The sequence below is a fragment of the Polistes canadensis genome, unplaced genomic scaffold, assembly GCF_001313835.1.
Source record: "Polistes canadensis isolate GaletaPanama2010 unplaced genomic scaffold, ASM131383v1 scaffold_7, whole genome shotgun sequence".
Classification (NCBI taxonomy): Eukaryota; Metazoa; Arthropoda; class Insecta; order Hymenoptera; family Vespidae; genus Polistes; species Polistes canadensis.
The window spans coordinates 1,489,230-1,510,618 of NW_014569554.1; the positions used below are offsets into that span (position 1 = coordinate 1,489,230).

General features: G+C 31.0%; 1 protein-coding gene across 2 annotated transcripts in view; it reads left to right on the forward strand.

The window, feature by feature from the left end:
- Window positions 1-10,457, forward strand: part of LOC106791324 — a 46,519-nt gene extending 36,062 nt beyond the window's left edge. The window contains exons 3-7 of one of the 2 annotated variants that reach the window (XM_014756886.1): window positions 3,851-4,035; window positions 4,340-4,553; window positions 8,406-8,592; window positions 9,048-9,169; window positions 10,005-10,457. In XM_014756886.1, the coding sequence (XP_014612372.1) occupies window positions 3,851-4,035; window positions 4,340-4,553; window positions 8,406-8,592; window positions 9,048-9,169; window positions 10,005-10,138 (842 nt within the window). In that variant the 3' untranslated portion in view covers window positions 10,139-10,457. The remainder of the gene's footprint in view (window positions 1-3,850; window positions 4,036-4,339; window positions 4,554-8,405; window positions 8,593-9,047; window positions 9,170-10,004) is intronic. The other variant, XM_014756893.1, reaches the window with a different exon arrangement.
- Window positions 10,458-21,389: the final 10,932 nt, after the last annotated feature.

The window sequence follows — 21,389 nt, forward strand, 5'->3', positions numbered from 1 at the left end:
GAGAGAGAGAGAGAGAGAGAGAGAGAGAGAGAGAGAGAGAGAGTTTAAAAAAAGGAAGATCAAACGAATCAATTAGTTAATATCCTTGTTCCATTTCGAGCATTGGCAATATCGAGTACTCGTACAATTTTTCAGGTTTTGCGTTGCAAATGACGCTTATCATCGTTATGGTTCACTTTAGTCGTTCATCTCGTTTTACCAATACGCAGGCTGCAAAATATGAAGTAACGGTTGTAAAATTTAATAAAATTCTCTCTCGAGTATTCTCTATTTTTTTTTTTAATTTTATAAAATGATTTTTTCATTTTATAAATCGGGATATTACAATGTTCTCCATTTGATTTAGTTGAAAGATATCGTACAATATCTTTTATTTATCTCGAAGATATTAAAGTATACATAAAATATAAAGAAAACGAAAGATTGATCTCGACGAATCTTAGAGAAAATGTAAGAAAAGCTTTGCTTGCTCGTTCACAAATTCGAAAGATTCTCACGTTGGAAAGACTTTTTGGCATAGTGAATGAAATTGAAGAGAAATTCTTGGCACCTACAATGTCCTCGTACCAACTTACTTACATTATCAACTTACTTACATTAGAAACGTATAGATATAGGTATACATTTTCTAACAATTGTGCATTCTTTAAATCAGGTCATTGATTATTGCTTATTCAAGCACGTAGAAGGAATCGTTCTTATAGGAAATCACTTGGTTAACTTTCGATTTCTTGATTTCTGATCTCATTTAAAATTAAATGTCATTGCATTTATTGTTAGGTCGAAATAAAATGATCTCGATTAAATTTAAAATGTCATAAAAATGATTCAAATGATAATAACATCATATAGTAAAGTTTTTTATTAATACGATTAAGACGAGCATCATTCGTAACGTTTATAATGTGACTGTGTCGTTTATAATAAAAATATAGTCAACACTGAAAGGAAATCAGAAACCAATATACGAAAAGTGATCGATCTATTATGAGACAAGAAGAACCTTTATAAATCAAACGCCACCACGAAATGACACTTTGTAGATTCATCAATGTTCTTAAAGAAAAAAAAACAAATATATATAAAAAGAACAAAAATAGAGACGATGAAAGAAGATGTTTGAAAGAATAACAGCAAGCAAGTAAGACATTTAAGAGAGAGAGAGAGTTCGAAGAATAAAATGCAAGTTTTTTTTTTTGTATTATCCTTAAGAAACCCCGTACAATTTGTTGGTAACCTCGCGATGTTAGGGCCCTTTTCGAAAGGGCTTTTCGTGAAAGAGTTGAGACGAAATGAATGAAAGAGAAAGAGAAAGAGAAAGAGAAAGAAGAAGAAGCACTTTTCCACGCTTGTTTATATCCACTCGAGTTCGTTCCCAGTATTTTAGAAGTCCACTTAACTTTTTCCACCCTTTGAACTCATCTCGCATTTACCCCGAAAACGAGCGAAATAAATTCTCTTTAAACTTCGAATATTTAATAGACAGTTAATAATTACTGTTATAGGAAGAGAGAAAGAAAGAAAGAGAGAGAGAGAGAGAGAGAGATACTCTATTTTGTAGTTAATTTAGAAGAATTTCGTTTTTCTCTATCTCTCTCTCTCTCTCTCTCTTTCTTTTTTTGTTCGTTCTCTTTCTCTTTTATTTTCGTTTAATCTTTTTTTTTCTTTTTTCGTTTCGACGTTTTACACCTACGCTTTCTGTCTTTTTTTTATATCCGGTATCTACCTTCTTTGCCCCAACCAACCAACCAACCAACCAACCATCCAAGTCGAGTATATCTCTCACCTCTTTACGAACAATCTCGAGCGTTCCAAGAGTTCGACTTTTTTCAACCCCCATACCACGCTTTCAGACGGATATTGCTCCGCGTTGACTCGGAAGAGGCTGCACCTGCTCTTATCAAAAGAAGATACCCTCTTTGTGTGCCTTCCTATTTCACTATCTTCCTTTCTCTTTGTCACGCTAATTACGTACGTTAATTTTCAATCGATTTGATCGATAATAAATTCCCCATTTAATTTAGCATTTTAAATATCTTTCTTATTTTCATTAAAATACATTTTTACTTTATATACGGAAATATAAACGTGTATTTATATATATATATATATATATATTTATACGTGCATATAAGGTCAAATATTCGATCCTATTTTTACGAAGAAAAATACCTTTTTTTCTTATATACATGCTCCTTCTTTTCCCTTTCTTTTTATTACGCTAATTACTTATATTAATTTCGATTGATTTACTTAATAATAAATCAACATAAGATTTATATATATACCTTTACATTTCTTTCTTTTTTTTATTAAAATATTGTAGGATGAAAGATTCTACTATAGCATTAGCCAGATGTGTTAGTGTGTGAATATAAGATAAATCGATTGACAACTGAAAGAGTAGTATAGAAGATTCAGGTAATAATTAGTTGCGTAGGTAGGTGTATGAGATTAATTAATCTGCAAATGAAAGAGTAGAGTATAGAAGATTCGATTAATAATTAGTTGAGTGATAATTAGTAGGTTTATAAGATAAGTTTTGATCGACAGTTGAAAGAATAATATTATAGAAGATTTTAGCGTTAGTTAATTGTGTATATGTGTATGTGAAATCGACAGCTGAGCAAAGTATGGAAGATTCTGGAGTTAGTTAATTGTGTTTGTGTATATATGGTCGAAATACGTCGATCAATACTGATGACGATACGCATTTGTTTATTGAAGTGTGTATGGTATGTGTTACCGTGAGAGACCGAAATTGGAGAATATCAAGATTCACATGCTCACTTTTGAAATATGTTCGAAATATTAATGTATAAGAATAAATCCAAATATTCGATCTTTCGCCAAAGTATCTGGTATATGTTAACATTCATCACGTGAATCTTGACATTTTCCAATTCAGGTCTTTCACGGTAACGCGAATGAAACTAGTGGAGTCTGGAGTAGTCCAGTAAAGAGAGAAAGAGAGAAGATAACAGAGATTAAAACAGATAGTCTTGAGTAAACCTACCTCAGAATAATCAAGTTTAAAAGAAAGAGTAATAATATATTGTATCCTATTATATCATAATTAATAAAATCTGTATGAATTATAAGAGTAAATAATCCGAGTCTCCATAACCTGTTAACTTCTACATAGGGTTACGAAAAATATCTTACAATATAATACAAATGTTTGAAAAACAAATGAATGTTCATTCATAAGTATATATGTTTATATAACGGAAAAATATTCCATTGGGTTTGGCTTGTTACAGAACGAAGAACTTGAAATTAATATTTAACAAAATGAAATTCGGATTTCCAGTCGTAAACATTTCTATACTAATTTATATACACGTATATGTACGCGTACGTGTATTTTCCGAGTATTTTTGTTACGCGTGCAACATTCCCACGCAAGACATATGTCTATGGCTTACGTGAAAATCTTACTGAAATTGTGCTCTCAGAGAAATTAGATCGAGGCTTTACTCGTATACCCAGACAGTGGATGGTTCTGTTATCCCTTATTGTTTGGAACATTACGAAAGGAAGAAAGAGAGAAGTAGAGATAGAGAGAGAGAAAGAGAGAGAAAGATAGAGAGAAATAGAGAAAGGATAGGCAAACGAGTAAGAAGGAATTGTAATGTGCACTGTAATCTTGCGTGAAATACTTACAGCACATATTCTAAATAAATCGTCTACGATCAAAATCTTTTCATTAAAAATTAAACAAATAAATACGCGAACTCCTATATGAATTAATTAATATTTTAAAAAAGATTTTCATATATAAATTGAAAATATTATAAAATAATTTACATATTGTTATATAATCTGTTTATTTGTGAATCAATTTCAGAAGAAATGCCTGCTGTATTGCCACCATTTAGGATACCTCGTTTGAGGCATCACCGTGTCACCGATTGGGACCCTTATTTTGAAAATGCCGAAGGACAAGGAATCAATGGAACACAGAACGTGGCATTGCATTTGGGTGCTACTGCTTTGCTAGATTGTCGCGTTGCTATGCTTGCTGGAAGACAAGTTAGTATATTCGAAAATAAATTATTTAATAAATATTACAAAAAATAAAAAAAATGTTAGAGGTATACATTTATATTGAATTTATCATGAAGCTATAGAATTATTGGATATATTATTGTTATTAAAATGTTAAAGAAAATGTAATAATAGAGATGAACGTGGTAATTGGAAATGGTTTAAATATATTTATTGGATAATATATATCGGTCAGTATAATCTAATAGTAAAGTTTTGTATGAGAATTCAATATGATATTTCATATCTAATTCGAGTTCATATGTAAACCGATATATTTCGATCGCAGGTCATGTGGGTTCGTCGAAACGATGACTGGAGCTCACTTCTAACTCTGGGCAACACTACTCACATTTCCGGTACAAGATACAGCGTCAGTTTCCAGTATCCGAATAACTGGAGACTAGTAATCGCTGGTGTGCAGAGGGAAGATCATGGGATGTACATCTGTCAAGTGAATACACATCCACCGAGAATGTTGGTCACGAATGTCACTGTTCTTGGTAATATCGTAACTTTAAATCTAGCCAAAGATACTTTGACTTATCCGTCTGTGTTTAATTACGAAGAAAACTCAAGATCCAAGAAATACGAACAACATGAGATATATATTATAAGGGCTGAAGTTCCTACCAAACTTTTCACCTAAATTGTTTAAAGCTCGAGTTTTAAACGCTTTCAAACTTTAATTCATTAACTCTTGATACTTAAATATCAATTGGAGAACATTTCTTATATTATATATGTGTTTAAACGTTACCCCGCGTGAATAATTATAAATTTAATTAAATTATTTTATATTTCACAGAACGCGAAATTTTTTAATAAAGAGAAAACAAAATTTTATCTTATAGCAGCAGTGTATTAACTGTTAACTGATTCTTAACTCGATATTAATTTTTTGAAGGATGATATTATAAATGAATTTATAGTACAGTACTCTAAAAATAATCTATTCATTGTATCATTATGATAAATTTATTATTCCTACGACATTTTTTAAATTAATTTATTTATTGTTTGATTATAAAATAAATATCTGCATAATAAGTATAGATTTCATTTTATTTTCATGTTATGCGATATTTACAGTATCTCTTATATATTTACAGTAAAAGAAATAAAAGTCGAGAATAATATATATAAAGTCGGTCTAAATTTTCCACAATGTAGTAATAAATTCTATCTTGAACTCGAAGAATGTTCTTGTTTTTACGTTCTTCCACTTGATTCTGTAAGAATGGAGAGATCGATAGGTGCCACCAGTATGTACGAACGAACAAACACATATCACTTTTCGACCGTGAGAACGTTGTTCGAAGTTGACTTTACAATCGAACGTATTTATTCAAGAATTTGCCATTCACTTCTGATCTTGATTGTACAAACACATAAGATACAATTCTCTTTCTATTATTCTCCATCAAGAGACTATCTCAAACTCCTCAAAACGTTTTTAACAGAAATCGATTTTTAAATCCCAAAGAAAAGCAAGTACTTTACGTAGATAATACAAATCGATAAAAGATACTATTTTTTTTCTGAAGATTCTTTTTTTTCATCTATTCATTCTTTCGTTCGTTCGTTCGTTCATTCGTATAATAGAATTTGAAACTAATAGAATTATTTCATTTTATAGTATTATTTTTTCCTATCGGTGGTAATAAATTTTTAATGATACAATTAGGAGAAGGAAATAGATTTTTTAAAAGACAAAAGAAAGTAACGTTACAATGATAAAATGATTGGTATTATTATTCTCTCTCTCTCTCTTTCTTTCTCTTTCTTTCTCTTTCTTTCTTTCTTTCTCGTCAATGATACGAGAAGAAATTTTCCCTACGATCGTTTCTTCCTATATATATATGTAACTCAATTTATTTATTCAAATCAATCTGAACAAGGATTTCAAATCACTTTGAAGTAGGTTCAGTTGATGGCATATCCATGTACCTGTCGTACTTACTTTCAATGGAATATCTAATGTCTAATATACATACAAACGATATTTTCTAAACTTTGTTATTTTGTTTTTTACCTCAACACATTTTTTAAATATTCATTTTATTTTCATTTTATTCATACAAATTCATTATGTCCCATTTCTACAACAAATTGTCATGAAAATACGCATCTACAATTTCATTCAAAATAATTCGTAATAATACGACGAAATATGAAAAAGTCAAATCTCGTAATATCAACAATTATTTTGCATCGAATAATATTCTTAATTAACATTTTGTCATAGTCACGCGAGTTGGTGTTTAAATTATATTAACTATTTTTACAAGGGGACAGATGCAAGTATTGGTATACTACATCGGGGAGGTGGGGGGAAATTCAATAAATCGTATTTTCTTTTTCCTGGCGTCTTTTTTCCTTATTTTTTTTTTCCCCCTTTTTTCATTTCTTTCTAAGAAACGAAGCTCGAGTATAAGCTTCTTTTGAGAAACCTTCTAAAGCTTATTACAAACTGGATATCTCGACTCTTCGATCGGATCGGTGAGTCATCGAAGGATACTCTTCGAACGCGTCGCATTCCGCATTGTAAGTTTGTAGATAAGAGTTTAGATATTCTAATGGAAAATAAAAGATTGAACAGAAGGAAAAAGAAAAAGAAAAAGAAAAAGATAGAAGAAAACGATTACTCTTTCCTTGGGATTTATCCTCAAAAAGTTTTCTCGTTCATTGGTCATCGGTTTGAACACTTTGCTAGACATTTTGTACTCGACCTTTCCCCGTTTCAATCCCCTTCCCCTTCCACCCTTCTCCATCCCTCCTTTTCTTTATCCTCGTTTCTTTTCACTCTTCTACATCGGCAAGTAGAATGCGCGAAACTTAAACCTTCTTTTCGCGTTTAATTCGTTTTAAGTGACGAGAAACTTTTTCTGCCAGCTTCTTTTCTTTTCTTTTTTACTTTTTTTTTATTTTTTTACAAAACTTACCAGAATTTTAAATTCACCCCTCCCCAATCCCTGTTTAGTATTTTACAAGATTCTTTCTTCCTTCCTTCCTACCTTTTTTCTCCCCCTTTTTTTTCACGATCGTTCCTCAAAGTGTTCACTGAAACAGATACCCGATTACTGACATAATCTGACATGGATTTCTTTAAATTATGAAATACAAGTTCCATATTTTTTTTTCTTTCTTTTTCTTGTCGTATTTGAGAATCAACAGAGCCGATAATTTAATACGAAAAGGAAACAAAAAAAAGAAAAGAAGGGGAGGGATTTTAAATAAATCTTTCTATCGTAGTAGGTTGTATATAATGGTTATACTAACGATTTTTTAAATATGTTATAAGGAAATGAGAAATGAGAAGGATATATTATATATAAAGCTTTCTAAAACGTTTCTGATAAAATTGAAAAGAAATTTGAAGGGATAGGAGACAATGTACTCTTGTGTGTGAACGTGTACACAAACACACACACGCGCATACATATCCAGGATAAATACACGAAGTCGATCGATCATTCATTTTTCATCGATTTTGAGTCGTAAGTGGAATAAGCTGGAGAAAAGAGGAACCATGAGATCGTTTGTCGCAAAAATACCTTAAAGTTTTGCCGAAGGGAATCCATTTAACCTATAGCATATACACAATATCAATCATTCTTTCTTTGCTTCGACATTTGAGAAATTCAGTGTTCAATTAAAGCACAATGCTGCTACGATTTTCTTCAAATCGTTTTACTTTTTATTCGATCGATACAAAGCTAAGTGTTTGTTTATGGAAACTTAGGATAAATTGAACCTTCCTATCGTATAATGTTTATATTATATCATCCAAAAAATATTGTTTTATAATTCATAAATCGATACGTCGACTCGATGATGCATCGAAAAATTAAAAATTCTTATCTAAACATAAGAAATCTTTTTGTACATCATTTTTTTTTTTTTATAAGTTTCAACATCCTTTATCCAATGTCTAATAAATAATTTCGATATATTTTTCCCGATAACCTAATTTGTTGCTCCTCTGAAATGTATAAAACAAATACTAACACAATGCTAATGTATAGAAAAAGTATTGATCTTTCTTTGAATTCTTTTTTTTTTTATTTTTTTATTTTTAATCGATTAAAAAGAAAATTAAATTTATATCTCATTAGGGGATATTTGAAAATAAAATCGTTTTACCGTTAATTGAAACTGTCGAAATGTTCTCCGATCGTTCATTCTAATTCTCGCGATTTTCTTTTTTGCGCGCACATTTAAAAATATCAATTTTATTATACGGAATAAGAGTATAGAACAGTAGAATAATTTAAAAAAAAAGTGTAACATTTAATTATATTCTTATCGTAAGCGAGAAAGAAAAAATATTCAATCAATGAATATTTTTACAGCTCCTGACATAAGAATCGTCGATGAGGCCAGACACGAGTTACACGATCGTTATTATAAAACTGGAAGTGGAATTGAACTTTTATGCGTCGTAAGGCCATCTTGTCCAGATTCGAAAGTACCGCATCCAGTATGGAGGAAAAGTGATGAAAATTTGCCGGATCGTGTAAATGTTCATTACATTAACGGGTCAGTATAATCATCATCGTATTATTTATTCAAATAAAACACTACACCTTCTGTGTCAATCATTCAAATGATATACATTTTACATAAACTTACGAATATAATTCGTTGTGACGTTTTAATCATAAATTGACACTTATCAAATACAATGGAATTTAGTTTAATAACATTGATATAACGAAAGGTTTAGATAAGGTATGTTCTGAAAGTTCGTAAAAAAATATGAAATCTATTTGGATAATACATATACGAATCGATCAAGTTTCGTGGATCTTCTTTGACACGTATACAAAGATCCTCGTACACGAATTCATAGTAATATCGTTTAAAGTGATCGAGAATAGCCGTACAATCATCTCGATTGCTTCGACAAGGGAATATCGTTTCGACGTTCGTGACGATATAATATAGCCTGTATCTTTATGCGATAGAAATATTCGGAGAAATGGATTTTCCAGGTCGAACGAGGAAGTGATAACGAAGCTTCATATCGAACGAGCAAAAAAGACTGACAGTGGAGAGTATGCCTGTTCCGTTGGACAATTCAGCACGACCGTAGTTCACATTCACGTTCTTAATGGTAAATTTTATTAAATTTTCTTTTCTTTCTTTTTCTTTTTTTTTTTTTTTCTTTTTCTCCTCCCTATATTTTCTCTATATTATTTTTTTATTTTTTCTTTTTTTTTTTTTTTTGTTCATATAACTTTTTATCTAAGTGCTAATCAAATATTTTTCATTAGTTTCTAGGTTAATTAATTTTTTATTCATACGTTTCTCGACATGCAGGAAGGGAAAAAAGAAAAAGATAGGAAATAAAAAAAAGAAATGATTACTTCGGAAAGAAATACATGACATACGTATATTTCCATTGCTAAACTTTATGGTATCAAAGAAATCGTTAGAGAAATATACACATATTCTTGTTAAACTAATACCAACGTAAAGATTTCGTATCGGTGACTAAGTCGAACAGAATCCACGGCAACCTATTTAGTTGAGACCCGCGTTTTAATGGACCACGTAAAAGGATCAAATGAGAAATAAAATGATAGAGATTGCTTTGATAATAAATCGATGAATCGTAATTTATATCTCTCTTATTTGTATTACAATTTGTGCCGAAAAAAATTAAATAATAATTATACTATAGTTTACTTAAGACATTGTAAAAAACTTTGTAAGTTGTGTAATAAGAATCTGATTATATATACTATAGTTTCTTTTTTTTTAATTATTAATTTATTATTATCCTAAGAGAGATTAGATTTTAAATCAATCCTTGACTCGTAATCTATACTACTCTTTTATGCATGAACTCGTGTCAAGAATATAAAAATAATGATTATCCTATTATTTTTTATTTTTATATCAAATGAAAATAAAATATATCGATAAAATTTTGGATTTGATTTTAGGCGAGAAACAAGCAGCCGTTCATCACGATCAATGGAACGCAGCGTGTACCGATTATTACGAAAGAAATGGCGATCTTTTCATCTTCCTAACAACCTTTCTAATACTACATACTTTGGCAATACATTCATTGTAAATCGTGTCTTTCCTACTCGATTCATACGACGTTGTACACACATACACACACATACACACACCTACATACATACAAACGCACGTGCTCGCAGCATTCATTCTTGTAAAAGAGCTACGGCTTATAACGCTACTGTTCATTTTCGCGCAATTTTCTTCCCTTTCACGTTTCTAAATACTTCGTCGTGGTATTAGAAAACGAAGTACCATATCGTGACCATGTCTTTGCGTGCTACTAAGATTTTTCTTTCGATCAAGCTAGTGAATAGATGAATGGTTATTGTAAGCGTAAAAATTAAAAAATATTTAAGCTCTATTATAAATGAAAAATACAAATTTTGCTTTTATTTTATATATAAAAAAAAATAAATTCGTTAATGATTATTGAAAAATATAATTGATCATTTAACGTATAAGAAAAATAACGAATCTATTTGCAATTTTAATTAAAATATTTCTATCGATGAGAATTATGTTTCTTTCAAACAATGTAAACTGATTTGCATCATTCTCGTTTTCACTGGCTTGATTGATAATATCAACTATATTGAATAATTTTAATGGATAAAATTATTTTTATCTTACGAAGAAATGATAATACCATACACTGTGTAAGATCATTATTTCATTATGCGAGAAATAATAAAATATAAGTGAGTGTACGTGAGTCTTGAATAAGTACTCAGCGAAGAGAGTTAACTTTAAATTAAAAACATTGAAGAATCGATCTGTACCTAAATCGAGTGAAAAATGACAGTATTATTTCAAGTCTCTGCGAAGAGTGTTTGATTAATATTATAAATATCTACGTAAATAAATATATATATATATATATGAATGTAAGAAACTTGTATATAAGATAAAACGTTCGCTGTATCGTAAGAAAACTTTCGAAATTGGGACCGAGCGAGGACGATTTCGAAATTATATGTATGTACGAAAAGATGTGAAATGTAAATGTAAAAAACCTGAAAGTTATGATTAAACATTTCGCGATAAGTTTTGTTTTTAAGGAGTTACCGATATCTTGGAAATATTAATTGGTTGCATAAACTGTTTTTAAGTGCACTCGCGATCTCGTAAAATAAAGAGCTCCGAATAATAATGACAAATTGTTGTTTCATTTTTATTTAGTTACCCCAAATTTTGTTATAAATAGAAAAACAAAACCAAAGTTCTCTCTCTCCCTCTCTCTCATTCATATAAAAAAAATAGTATAAGTTACAATTTAAATGATTTAAATGGTGTTAAAATCGCAAGATATTCCTAGAGTATTGATTATAGTAAACAATATTATCAACTGATAGTAATATTATCGATTATTAGTAATATACCTATTGCTAGTGGTATACCTATTGTCGATAAAACGTAATATAAAATTTTCTACATTCAAAACTATTTAACTTTTGTTGTTAACTCAGTGTATTCTATGATAAATTCACCGTACGAACGCTGGCAAGAAACCTTAACAGCAGAAAAAAATGAATAAGTGCTCTTATTTGCTCAACTTTACTTTATCATATATTTTTTTATTATCAAAGAATATTGTATTTTTTGATAGTGTTGTACCGTCATCGCGTTAAGTACGTACTATCGTCCAATGGTGGTCCCAGTGGTAACAAAAATGATGCTGGGTAGATAAGAAAGGGGACTTGTGAGTTTCTATATACTTCACCACAAAAAAGTTGGCATAGAAAAAAATGAAATAATGAAAATATTTACCTTTTGTTTATACATTATGAACGATTAACTTATTTCTTTTCACTATCTTATAGGTTGTTACTTTGGAAATCAACTTTAAATATATCCCCTGCAGGTATATATCAACTTTACTTTCATTTTTTTCTAAGTGTGCTTGCGCATTTGTATAACATATCTCCTACTCATGACGTCGCCATTTCATAATTATTCAAAGTGTAATAATTATTTTCAACTAATTATCGATAAATAAATAATATTTGATAAAGTAAAGTTGAGCAAATAAGAGCACTTATTCATTTTTTTCTGCTGTTCCAAACTTCGTTGTTTCGCTTAGTAATAGGAAAGAAAATTTTTGAATTTTACTATTATTTATAACTAATTAAATAATTAATTATTAAAGTGAGCAACTATGGATTTTGAATGAACAAATAGTGTGCACCTAAGAGCATTTATTCGTTTTTTTTCTGCTGTTAAGGTTTTTTGCCAGCGTTCTTACAGTGATAAATCCTAAGAAGTATTATCTTTTTACCAACAGAAAATAATGTTCAATATCAAAAATTTAAAGCATTTTCGTTATTAGCTATCGTACTTCTAAGATAACGAACATCTGCGATAACGTGATCTAACTATCATAATATAGTAATTTATCTACAGTGATATTATCCTCGTCAATTGTAAAATAAATTTGAATTAATTAAAAAAAGAAACATTAGATGGTTTAAAAATAGTAAGTTGTGTTTAACATAACATAAAAAAGATATTTCATATTTTTCAATCATTTTCGAATTAAATCAATTGACATTAAAATATTCCATTTGAAATAAGCGTCTTAATTGATGTCATTTAACAAGAAATTTATTTAGTAACATTGCGCATACATATTCATTTTGAAAATTTATCTATTTTATATTAAAAGTACAAAGTTTTTGAAATCGTCTTATAATTAAAAACAGTAGAAATTCTCACGTTATTCGAACGTCCAGCATACATATATAGTAGACATTCTCTAACTTTCATTTTGCTAAATACTAATGACCGTAAATTCAGATAGTACCTCGACACACGTTAAACCCTTTTCATGAAACTAAGTTAGAGAAGTTCCACGGAAGTTCGACATCGCGTGTATAGCCGTCTTGCGTGAAAGCTTGCGCAAGGTTTTCGTGCGGTATTATGTCAAACTTATCAAGAATTTATGGTGCATCACTCTTAACAATGCGAATACTTGGTCAATATACTTGTATCCAATTTCTCTTTCTATGTGAGATATTACCAAATTATACATTAAAATTATACGATAAATCACATATTGTTCACTTCACCTTAAGATAAATTTATATCAATAATCAACGACGTTTCTAAATTCAAAGCTTCCATCCAATTAGAACGATTATAGAAAATAATTAGCTGATATAACGACAAGTAGAAAACTTTCTAACCGAAACAAAATAGTCTCTCTCACCGCATTTAGTATTTTAAATAATTTATATAATATCGAGCGAAAGTTTAATTAAACTAAACCGCGATTAATAATTACTTGTATAAACAGAGTTTTCTCCGATGTTGTTACGTAATGAGGTATTATTAGAGCAGACACGTGTATGTCCTACACGTAACAGAACTTTAACCGAAACCATTCTATTCTAGTGTAATCTCAATTTAATATTCATTGAATTTATACAAGTAACAAGTTTTAGCGATCGTTCTTGGGTAAATCATTTTCGAACAAAATTCACGCGATTAAAATCTATAATAAATATACAAAAAATAAAAGAATTTAGAATAAAAACGAATCATTAATGTATCACCTACCGAATTCGATCTTTAAAAGCAAAACAATGGAACATAAGCCAACGATAAAACTGTGTAAGCTCAAGAAATCATTTATGATAATTTTCTAATCTAAATATATATTTACGTCGTTGGTTATTGTTGGTAATTTATTTTCATATTGACTATGAGAGATACAATATACCAGATGGGTTGCGATACAAACGTGGAGATGCATAACGATGCATCGACCTCGAGGCGTAATCATTATAACGATTGCGTTTGCAGTTCTCTGACATTTCGTCGCTGTTACAGTCGTGTTAGCGAGAACAAGCGTTAAACGAACACGAGAGAGGGTGTTACTCACCCCTCTTTTCTTCCCCCTCAACCCTTCTGCAATTCTATTAACCGACATACTGGATAATCAAGTACACGTGTGAACATATGGTTACAAAATATATATATGCATACTTAGATATATATTTCTTTATACATATGAATATGTATGTACATGCACATACATAAATATAATCGAAGTAAAATTCTCGATAAACTTGCATTTACCCAAGTTATCGTATTAATATACTGGAGTTCGTAATAAATGAAACAACATTAAGAGAAGTCTATTCGTTGAAGTATATTTTCAATTAACGTAATTACATTTACGACCAATTAACATCGCAATAACATATTCATTGTAAAGCTCGTTATGCATACGTATATATTGTAACATATATGTTTGTCTATACACACGTAAATATTTTTCGAACGACATACACTTGTTAGAAGATATCTCGTAATTGTTTGATTAATAAAATCAATTTCAAACAAGATCGAAAAATTCATATAGAAAAATTTAAGATATTTAATTTTAAAATGAATTAAATATTCCTATATATATATATAAAATAAAAATATTCTAACGATTTATATTATAAAATTATAACGAACTCTTACATATGTTTAATCATTCTTATCGATTTAACGTAACAGAGCAACTCGTATTCTGGATATGTAGAACACATATGTAAGTATTATACATACATTTGACCGAAAAAAGTAACGACACTGACCCACATTCGCGGCGAGCACACGATTTTAACTTTTTAAGACATAATGTTGCTTTTAGATCCACTTAAAAGAATGTTTATAAAATATGACGGCTCGATGAAGGCGGAAGAGGGGAATAGGTGGTGGTGGTGGTGGTGGTGGTGTTTGAGAGGAAGATCTTTTGCGAATAGGAAGAACATCTTTTAAATTCTTTCTTTCAAGATTTATGACAACGACGAGACCTCCACCTACGCACACGATGGGACCGCTGGAAGACGTGCAAATTGCTATTCGGAGGAAGAAAGATCGATCAATGATCGATCGATCGTTCGATCACTTCCACAAGTACCGACTTTTCATCGATAAATATTTCTTATTCTCTGGAAACTTTAGAGCCAGCGAACAAGAACGATAGAGGAAGAAGAAGAAGAAGAAGGGAAATGAGTGTGTGAGAGAGAGAGAGAGAGAAAGAAAGAGGGAGAGAGGAAGACAAAGTACAAGTTTTCCTTTTGCATCACAAACGTTATAACGAGGACCGTTATATGCCGTGAACGCGAAAACGACGTACGTGACTACTCGAGATTCTCGATGAGAACGATAATCCAATTTTTCTCTCCCAATGATGTTCAACCGCCATCGTACAATTTCATTTTTATCGTAGAACACGTTGAAAATTACATACACACACATACACATACACAAACCTAAACTGATTAACGATTATTGCTGATATTTTCCCTTTTTTTTCTTTTTTTTTTTTTCTTCTTTCTTTCCTTCTTTCTAAAAATCTACGTTTAATTACGTTCGTTTTAATTTATAAAGAATAATTGGTTTTCCATTTATAATTATTCTCACTTATTCGGGTGAGATTTCTTAAACGATTGATAACGATCAAATTTTGTATTAAACGATATGGGAAAAAAGTGGAATAGAACTCACAGTTGATCGACAGTTGAACAAAATTATGAGAAGATTTTAATGCAGTGTGGTGGTGTGTGTGTATGTATGAAATATATCGATCCATAGTCGTTGAGAGATACGTTTGTTCATGAAAATATGAGTGAGGATGTTACATACGTTGAAAGTGTTCGAAAAACTTGATATGATTGCTAATTAATCAAAAGAAATATGTATTGTAATTTAAAAACACTGGGTATAATTTCTACGTACCTTCCTCTTCGAAGTCAAACAATAGACTGAGTCGTTGTTCTCGATGCAAATCATTTAATATACTTTTATTGAATGTTGTTTATATGATTTTTATTTTTTTTTTCGTCTTCCTTTTTTCATTCACCTCGAAGTATATTGAAAGTTATCCAAAGTTTGTTAAAATAAGAAGGAGAAAAAAAAAAGAACATACACGTCATGAATAAATTCTTCTACTTCTTATTCTACGATCTTATCCCATGAGGTCGTATCTACCTATCGTTATCGTCGTTCTTTCAAGGATTCGATACTTTTTCCATTGAAGAACGTTTAAACTCGTATCAGCAAGAGCTATCTCTCTAAGCTCTCTCTCCCTCTCTCTTTCTCTTTCTCTTTCTCTTGGGATATACACGAGCTAACGGGACTTGACGTTCTTTCTTGGTCTCGTTCTTTCGTTCTCACGATTCATCGAAAATCCTTGAAAATTTATTCTCTCGTTGTGAATTTGAAAACTTACAATAGCTCGATTCCGTGGGTCATATTTAAATACGCGTTTTTTTTTGTAATGTTCAATTTATTAATAAATACATTTTAAAAACTATGAACTTATGTTTTAGCACGCGAATATATTATAACGATAAACACACAAGAGTGTGAAATTATATAATATAAATATAATTATATAAGAAAAATAATTTCAATTATATAAATGTGTGCATATTTATATACGTTACCATTGGTCAAGTATTTTGTTAGATTGATCAAATATTTTTATAATCAAAATGTAATATAACTTTGTGTGTTTTTACAGTTCCCATACACTTTGTAGTATCTATTTTATTCTTTCTTTTTTTTTTGTTCTTTCTAAATGAACCGGTACACTGGCTTTGAAATTTACGAGAGCTCGAATATCTTCTGATATAGGAGACAGGATATTACGCTTCGCTGCGATCTCGTTCGTATTTCGTACTATGCGTAGTATAAAGTAGCTTTCGCGAAAGCTATGACACCTAAGAGTTTGAAACATAGTAGTGCGTTTAGACATTAGCAACCCGCGTTACAACGCTCTTCTATTGTATTTTATCTTTTTCCTACATACACACACATATACATATATATACATTTTTGATTGTCATCCAGATGTGAGATGATAGACGCACCTTCTTACTTCGAATATTCCTATCCTCACGGTGATAAAATCTTCATGCGTTAACCTTCGACCTTCTTTTTCCTTTTTTTTTTCTTTTTCTTTTTTTTTTTTTTTTATTTACGATGACGACGACGACGACGACGACGACTTTCGTAAAATATATTCAACACTCGGCTGAGAGAAAATTTTTAACGAAAACTACGACGCATCTATTCCATGGCTTATCCCACTCTACCTCGGGGATACTATTGAAAAGTTATATCAAATTTATGTAAAGCGTTAGACGAAAAAAGAGAGAGAGAAAAAAAGAATAACATCGAGCGTACGTACAAATATGCCTTGGCTTAAAAAAAAAACTCAAGGATTATAGATTATGATATGTTAATAAAAATACGAGATAGTATTCGTTCGTCGAAATATAATCGAATAATTTTGTTCTCTTAAAAAAAATTGTCGAATATCTCATAATTAAATGTAACATTCGTTGAATATAAGTTTCTACCTATTTAAATCAAAATAAAAAAAATATACAAATATATTCTTATATAATATCATATCTTAATCAAAATAATGAATCTACTATTCAAAATTCCATACTAAAACGTATTATCGTGAATGCCAATTAAAAAGAAAATTTCATCTCAATAAATATGTAACCCGAAAATCACTTTAATATAATTCTATCCAATTTACAATCCTCATTTTATACGTTCTATTTTATTTTATAAAAAAATAATATGTAACTTTTGAGTACAATTATTCACATCAATTAGTATTATCATTATCGATCATTAAATTTCTATATGAATAGACGAAGAGAACATGAATGAGATAAATAGATAGATAGAGAGAGAGAGATAGAGATAAAGATAGATAGAGAGAAAGAGAAAGAGAATCGATCATCGATCGTCGAAGGAGATAATTAAACGTAACGCGTGCTTTCTCGCGTACACGGATGCATACGTAAGCATGTTGAGAGGACATGTACGGGTGGCATAAAGCCTGGGAACAACGAGGAGGCGTAGAGAAAATTAGTAGTGCTCTCCGAGTGGATAGTTCTCCGCAATTAGCATCGAATCGGTCGGCGCCGATGCAAGGTATCGATTCGTCGAATCGACGGCCATCCCAGTTAGCGTGCCTGTAATCGGGCTGGGTGGGTGAATGGGTGGGTGGTTGGGTGGGTGAGTTGCCTAGCTGGCTGCTTGGCTCATTCGTTCACTGCCTAGCTACCAACGGAAGGAGCTGCTTCGAGTTTTACCAAGCTGAAGGAAAAGAAAGGAAGAAAAGAGAGAAAGAGAGAGAGAGAGAGAGAGAGTGGGAGAGGGAGGGAGGTAGGTGGAGGGAGAGGCAATTAGGGGGATTAGGACAAATACGTTGACATAAAACTCCTCTCACTCGATCTATCCTCTCTTTCTCTCTCTCGCTCTCTCTCTTTCTCTCTTTCGTTGCATTCGGCTCGGATTTACGATAATTAAGTTTTACTCGTCGATCAGGATTTTCTAAAAGGGTATCGGATCGAAAGGAAAAGAAAGGAACGGCTTGAAAATTTGCCCATCCCCCTCCGCCCTTTTTTCCGTGTCGATTCGAATCAGGCTGGTGGTGGAAGAAGGAAAGAAAGAAATTTCGAATAGAGAAATTCGTTGCGATTTATTCTACCCTGTCGTCGCGAATTTATAATATAATATGATACTTTTTATCTGTAAACAAAATATTATATTATATCTTTTTTTCAGTATTACGTTACAAATTATTTAATAAATTGTTTCTTGGTAGTGTTTTATCGAGTAAATTTATTTTTAATATTACGATGTGAGATAATAAATTTATTCTATAGTTGATTTAAAGTAATTCGATGCATTATTATAAATACTGATTTTAATGAATTTATTCTTAAAATAAATAAAATAAGGCGTTATCTGTTCAAGGATAACTGAGTTCCACGTTGATACATATATAATCCGAAGCATTATTAAGTTCGTGTATTGTCGAGGTGCATCCATGAGCGAAACCTTATCTCTGTCTTATCTTCTAGGTAAGGGTACTATAAGAGAATGAGAAGGTATCTCTCTCTCTCTTTCTCTCTTTCTCTCTTTTTCCTTCTCTCTCTCTTATTCTAGAAAGCACGATGGCCAGCAACTTAACAATGTTCGTGTCTTGCGCGTAAAGAGCTTCAAGAGATTGCGCTTGGGCAACAGTTAATCTCGTTTCTTGGATTTTCTCTTAAAACATAAGAGCTTCTTCGTTAGTTAGTTCTTTAAATGTATAAGTTATTGTACATACTGTATATTTATTACAGATAAGTGTATTAACAAATTTTCAAAATTAATGGAAACTATGGTTTGACGTATACGTAACCATGACTGCTGAAATTAATAACGTAAATTTCATTAACAGATGTTTTGGAGTAATACGTAGACGTTACCTGCTTTCGTATATACACTATCGAACAAAAATGTTTCACAATCTTTACGTAAATTCATAAAAGGAAAATATTTATAAGGAAAAAAAAATAAATGCTTTTTTTATAGATTTATTTGCCATTGTGTTAGGGAATAAAAAAAAAAGCATAATTGAATTTATGTAATATTAAATCGAAAAAAACGAATAGATATCATTTCAACGTTAATAAGCATATTTGATTTTTACAAGAATCAGTAAATAACTGGAAACTTTTGACCGGTAGTTTATATTATACTTCGGAGTTTTCCAAGTAACGCCATATTTTGGTAGGCGCTCGCTTATTATAACTTTCTCTCATTATTGTATAAATATCTCGGAGATATTATTCGGTTAGGAGTCGTTTGCGATGTCACACTATGTTACACAGTTTAAACGGCTCTGCTTTTTAATTATTTAAGAGCTGTTAAAACTTTCAATGAAGGAGCCCGGTGATGAAGTTCGTCGAAAAGATTGCAAAGCTCGATCGTCCTAGGGAAATTTTATTTTGAAGGAACGATTAATAGGGAGGAAAGAAATAAAATGAATCAAAAAAAGAAATAACAAAGAATATTCCTTTAAATGAACGCGAATCGAGTTAAACGTTGAAATTCGTGACCTAAGAGATAGTCACGAGATACACAATACGTTCGATATACGTGGTAAGTGTAATAAAACTTTTAATCGTTGAATAAAATTGTCAAATTTATTTTTAAATTTTAAAGAGAATTATTTGATGGAAGATCGTGTGTAACTCGATGGAACGTATCGAGTATCTTTCTCTCCCTCTCTCTCTTTATATATATATATGTATATCTTTCTCATTTCATTTGTCCACCTATCTCTGTTTCTCAAGTTAGTTCGCATTCGGATTAATTTCAATGACGAGAGAGATACTCGTAATTGTCGTTGCTTGTGGTAGTCTCGTCCAGTTCAGCCCCTCGGTCGAAGGAATCTCATCAGAGGTAGTACTTAAGGAGCACTTTCTAGGGAAACGTTTCCTGTCGCAACGACGAACATTTGCCCCCGCATTTCTACGGAATTTCTCTAGCGGAACGTTTAACGATCTCCTTGTCTTAGAGCAGCGTCGACATCGGTAATGACAAAATAACATGTCACGGAGAGATTCTCGATTGGTATTTCGTGCGTACTTACAAAAGAGGAATACACGATAAACGAAATTCAAAGTGTATTATTTTAAGCAGAAAGCTTCTTGCCGTTTAACAATAATATCCGTTTTTTCCTATTACTTTTAGTTTGCTTATCATTCGTCGTTTCTATTGAATTAAAAAATCGCGCGAACATTTTTTGTTTTTTGTTTTTTTTTTTTGTAATTTAATCAAGTAATTAATTTGTCTTCCAAATTATATACACGTAGAGAGAACATCGTATCTTACGTATCTTTTCTTTTTTTTGTTCTTTTTGTTCTCTTCCGTGTATCCAATATTTTTTTTCTCCTTTTTTTTTTTTTTTTTTTCTACAAACGATTGAGATCGTAAGAAAGCAAAACATAATATGCTGTACACTCATTACTTTCACTAATCTCAAAATTAATTCTTACCGAGGCGAGGCGATGTATCTTACGTAAAACAAATCGTCCGAGAGAAGATCGTACTTTTTCTTGTACCTAGGAGAGAAAGAGAATCGTTTTATATCTAGACATTTTTCTCGTTAATTAAATCTTGACGTCGCGAAACGGTGGTTGTGCGGTTTCTTCGATGAACCGGTAAAGAAGACGAACGTTTTCGCGGTTACTGCCACGATTGTGTGTCCAGTTCTCTCGTTGACCTTATTTCATTATGCTTTCTTTTTTATTTTCTTTTATTTTATTGTTCTTTTCTTCATCCATTTAATCTTCCTTTCGTAGTTTCCCGTCTGTGTAATTATACCGATGATACCTATAACAAATCTACTTGCTTTAAAACAATGACACGAAATTACGAAATATTATTATAATTAGGTAATACGATTGCAACACACACAAACACATTTTTATGCATATTAA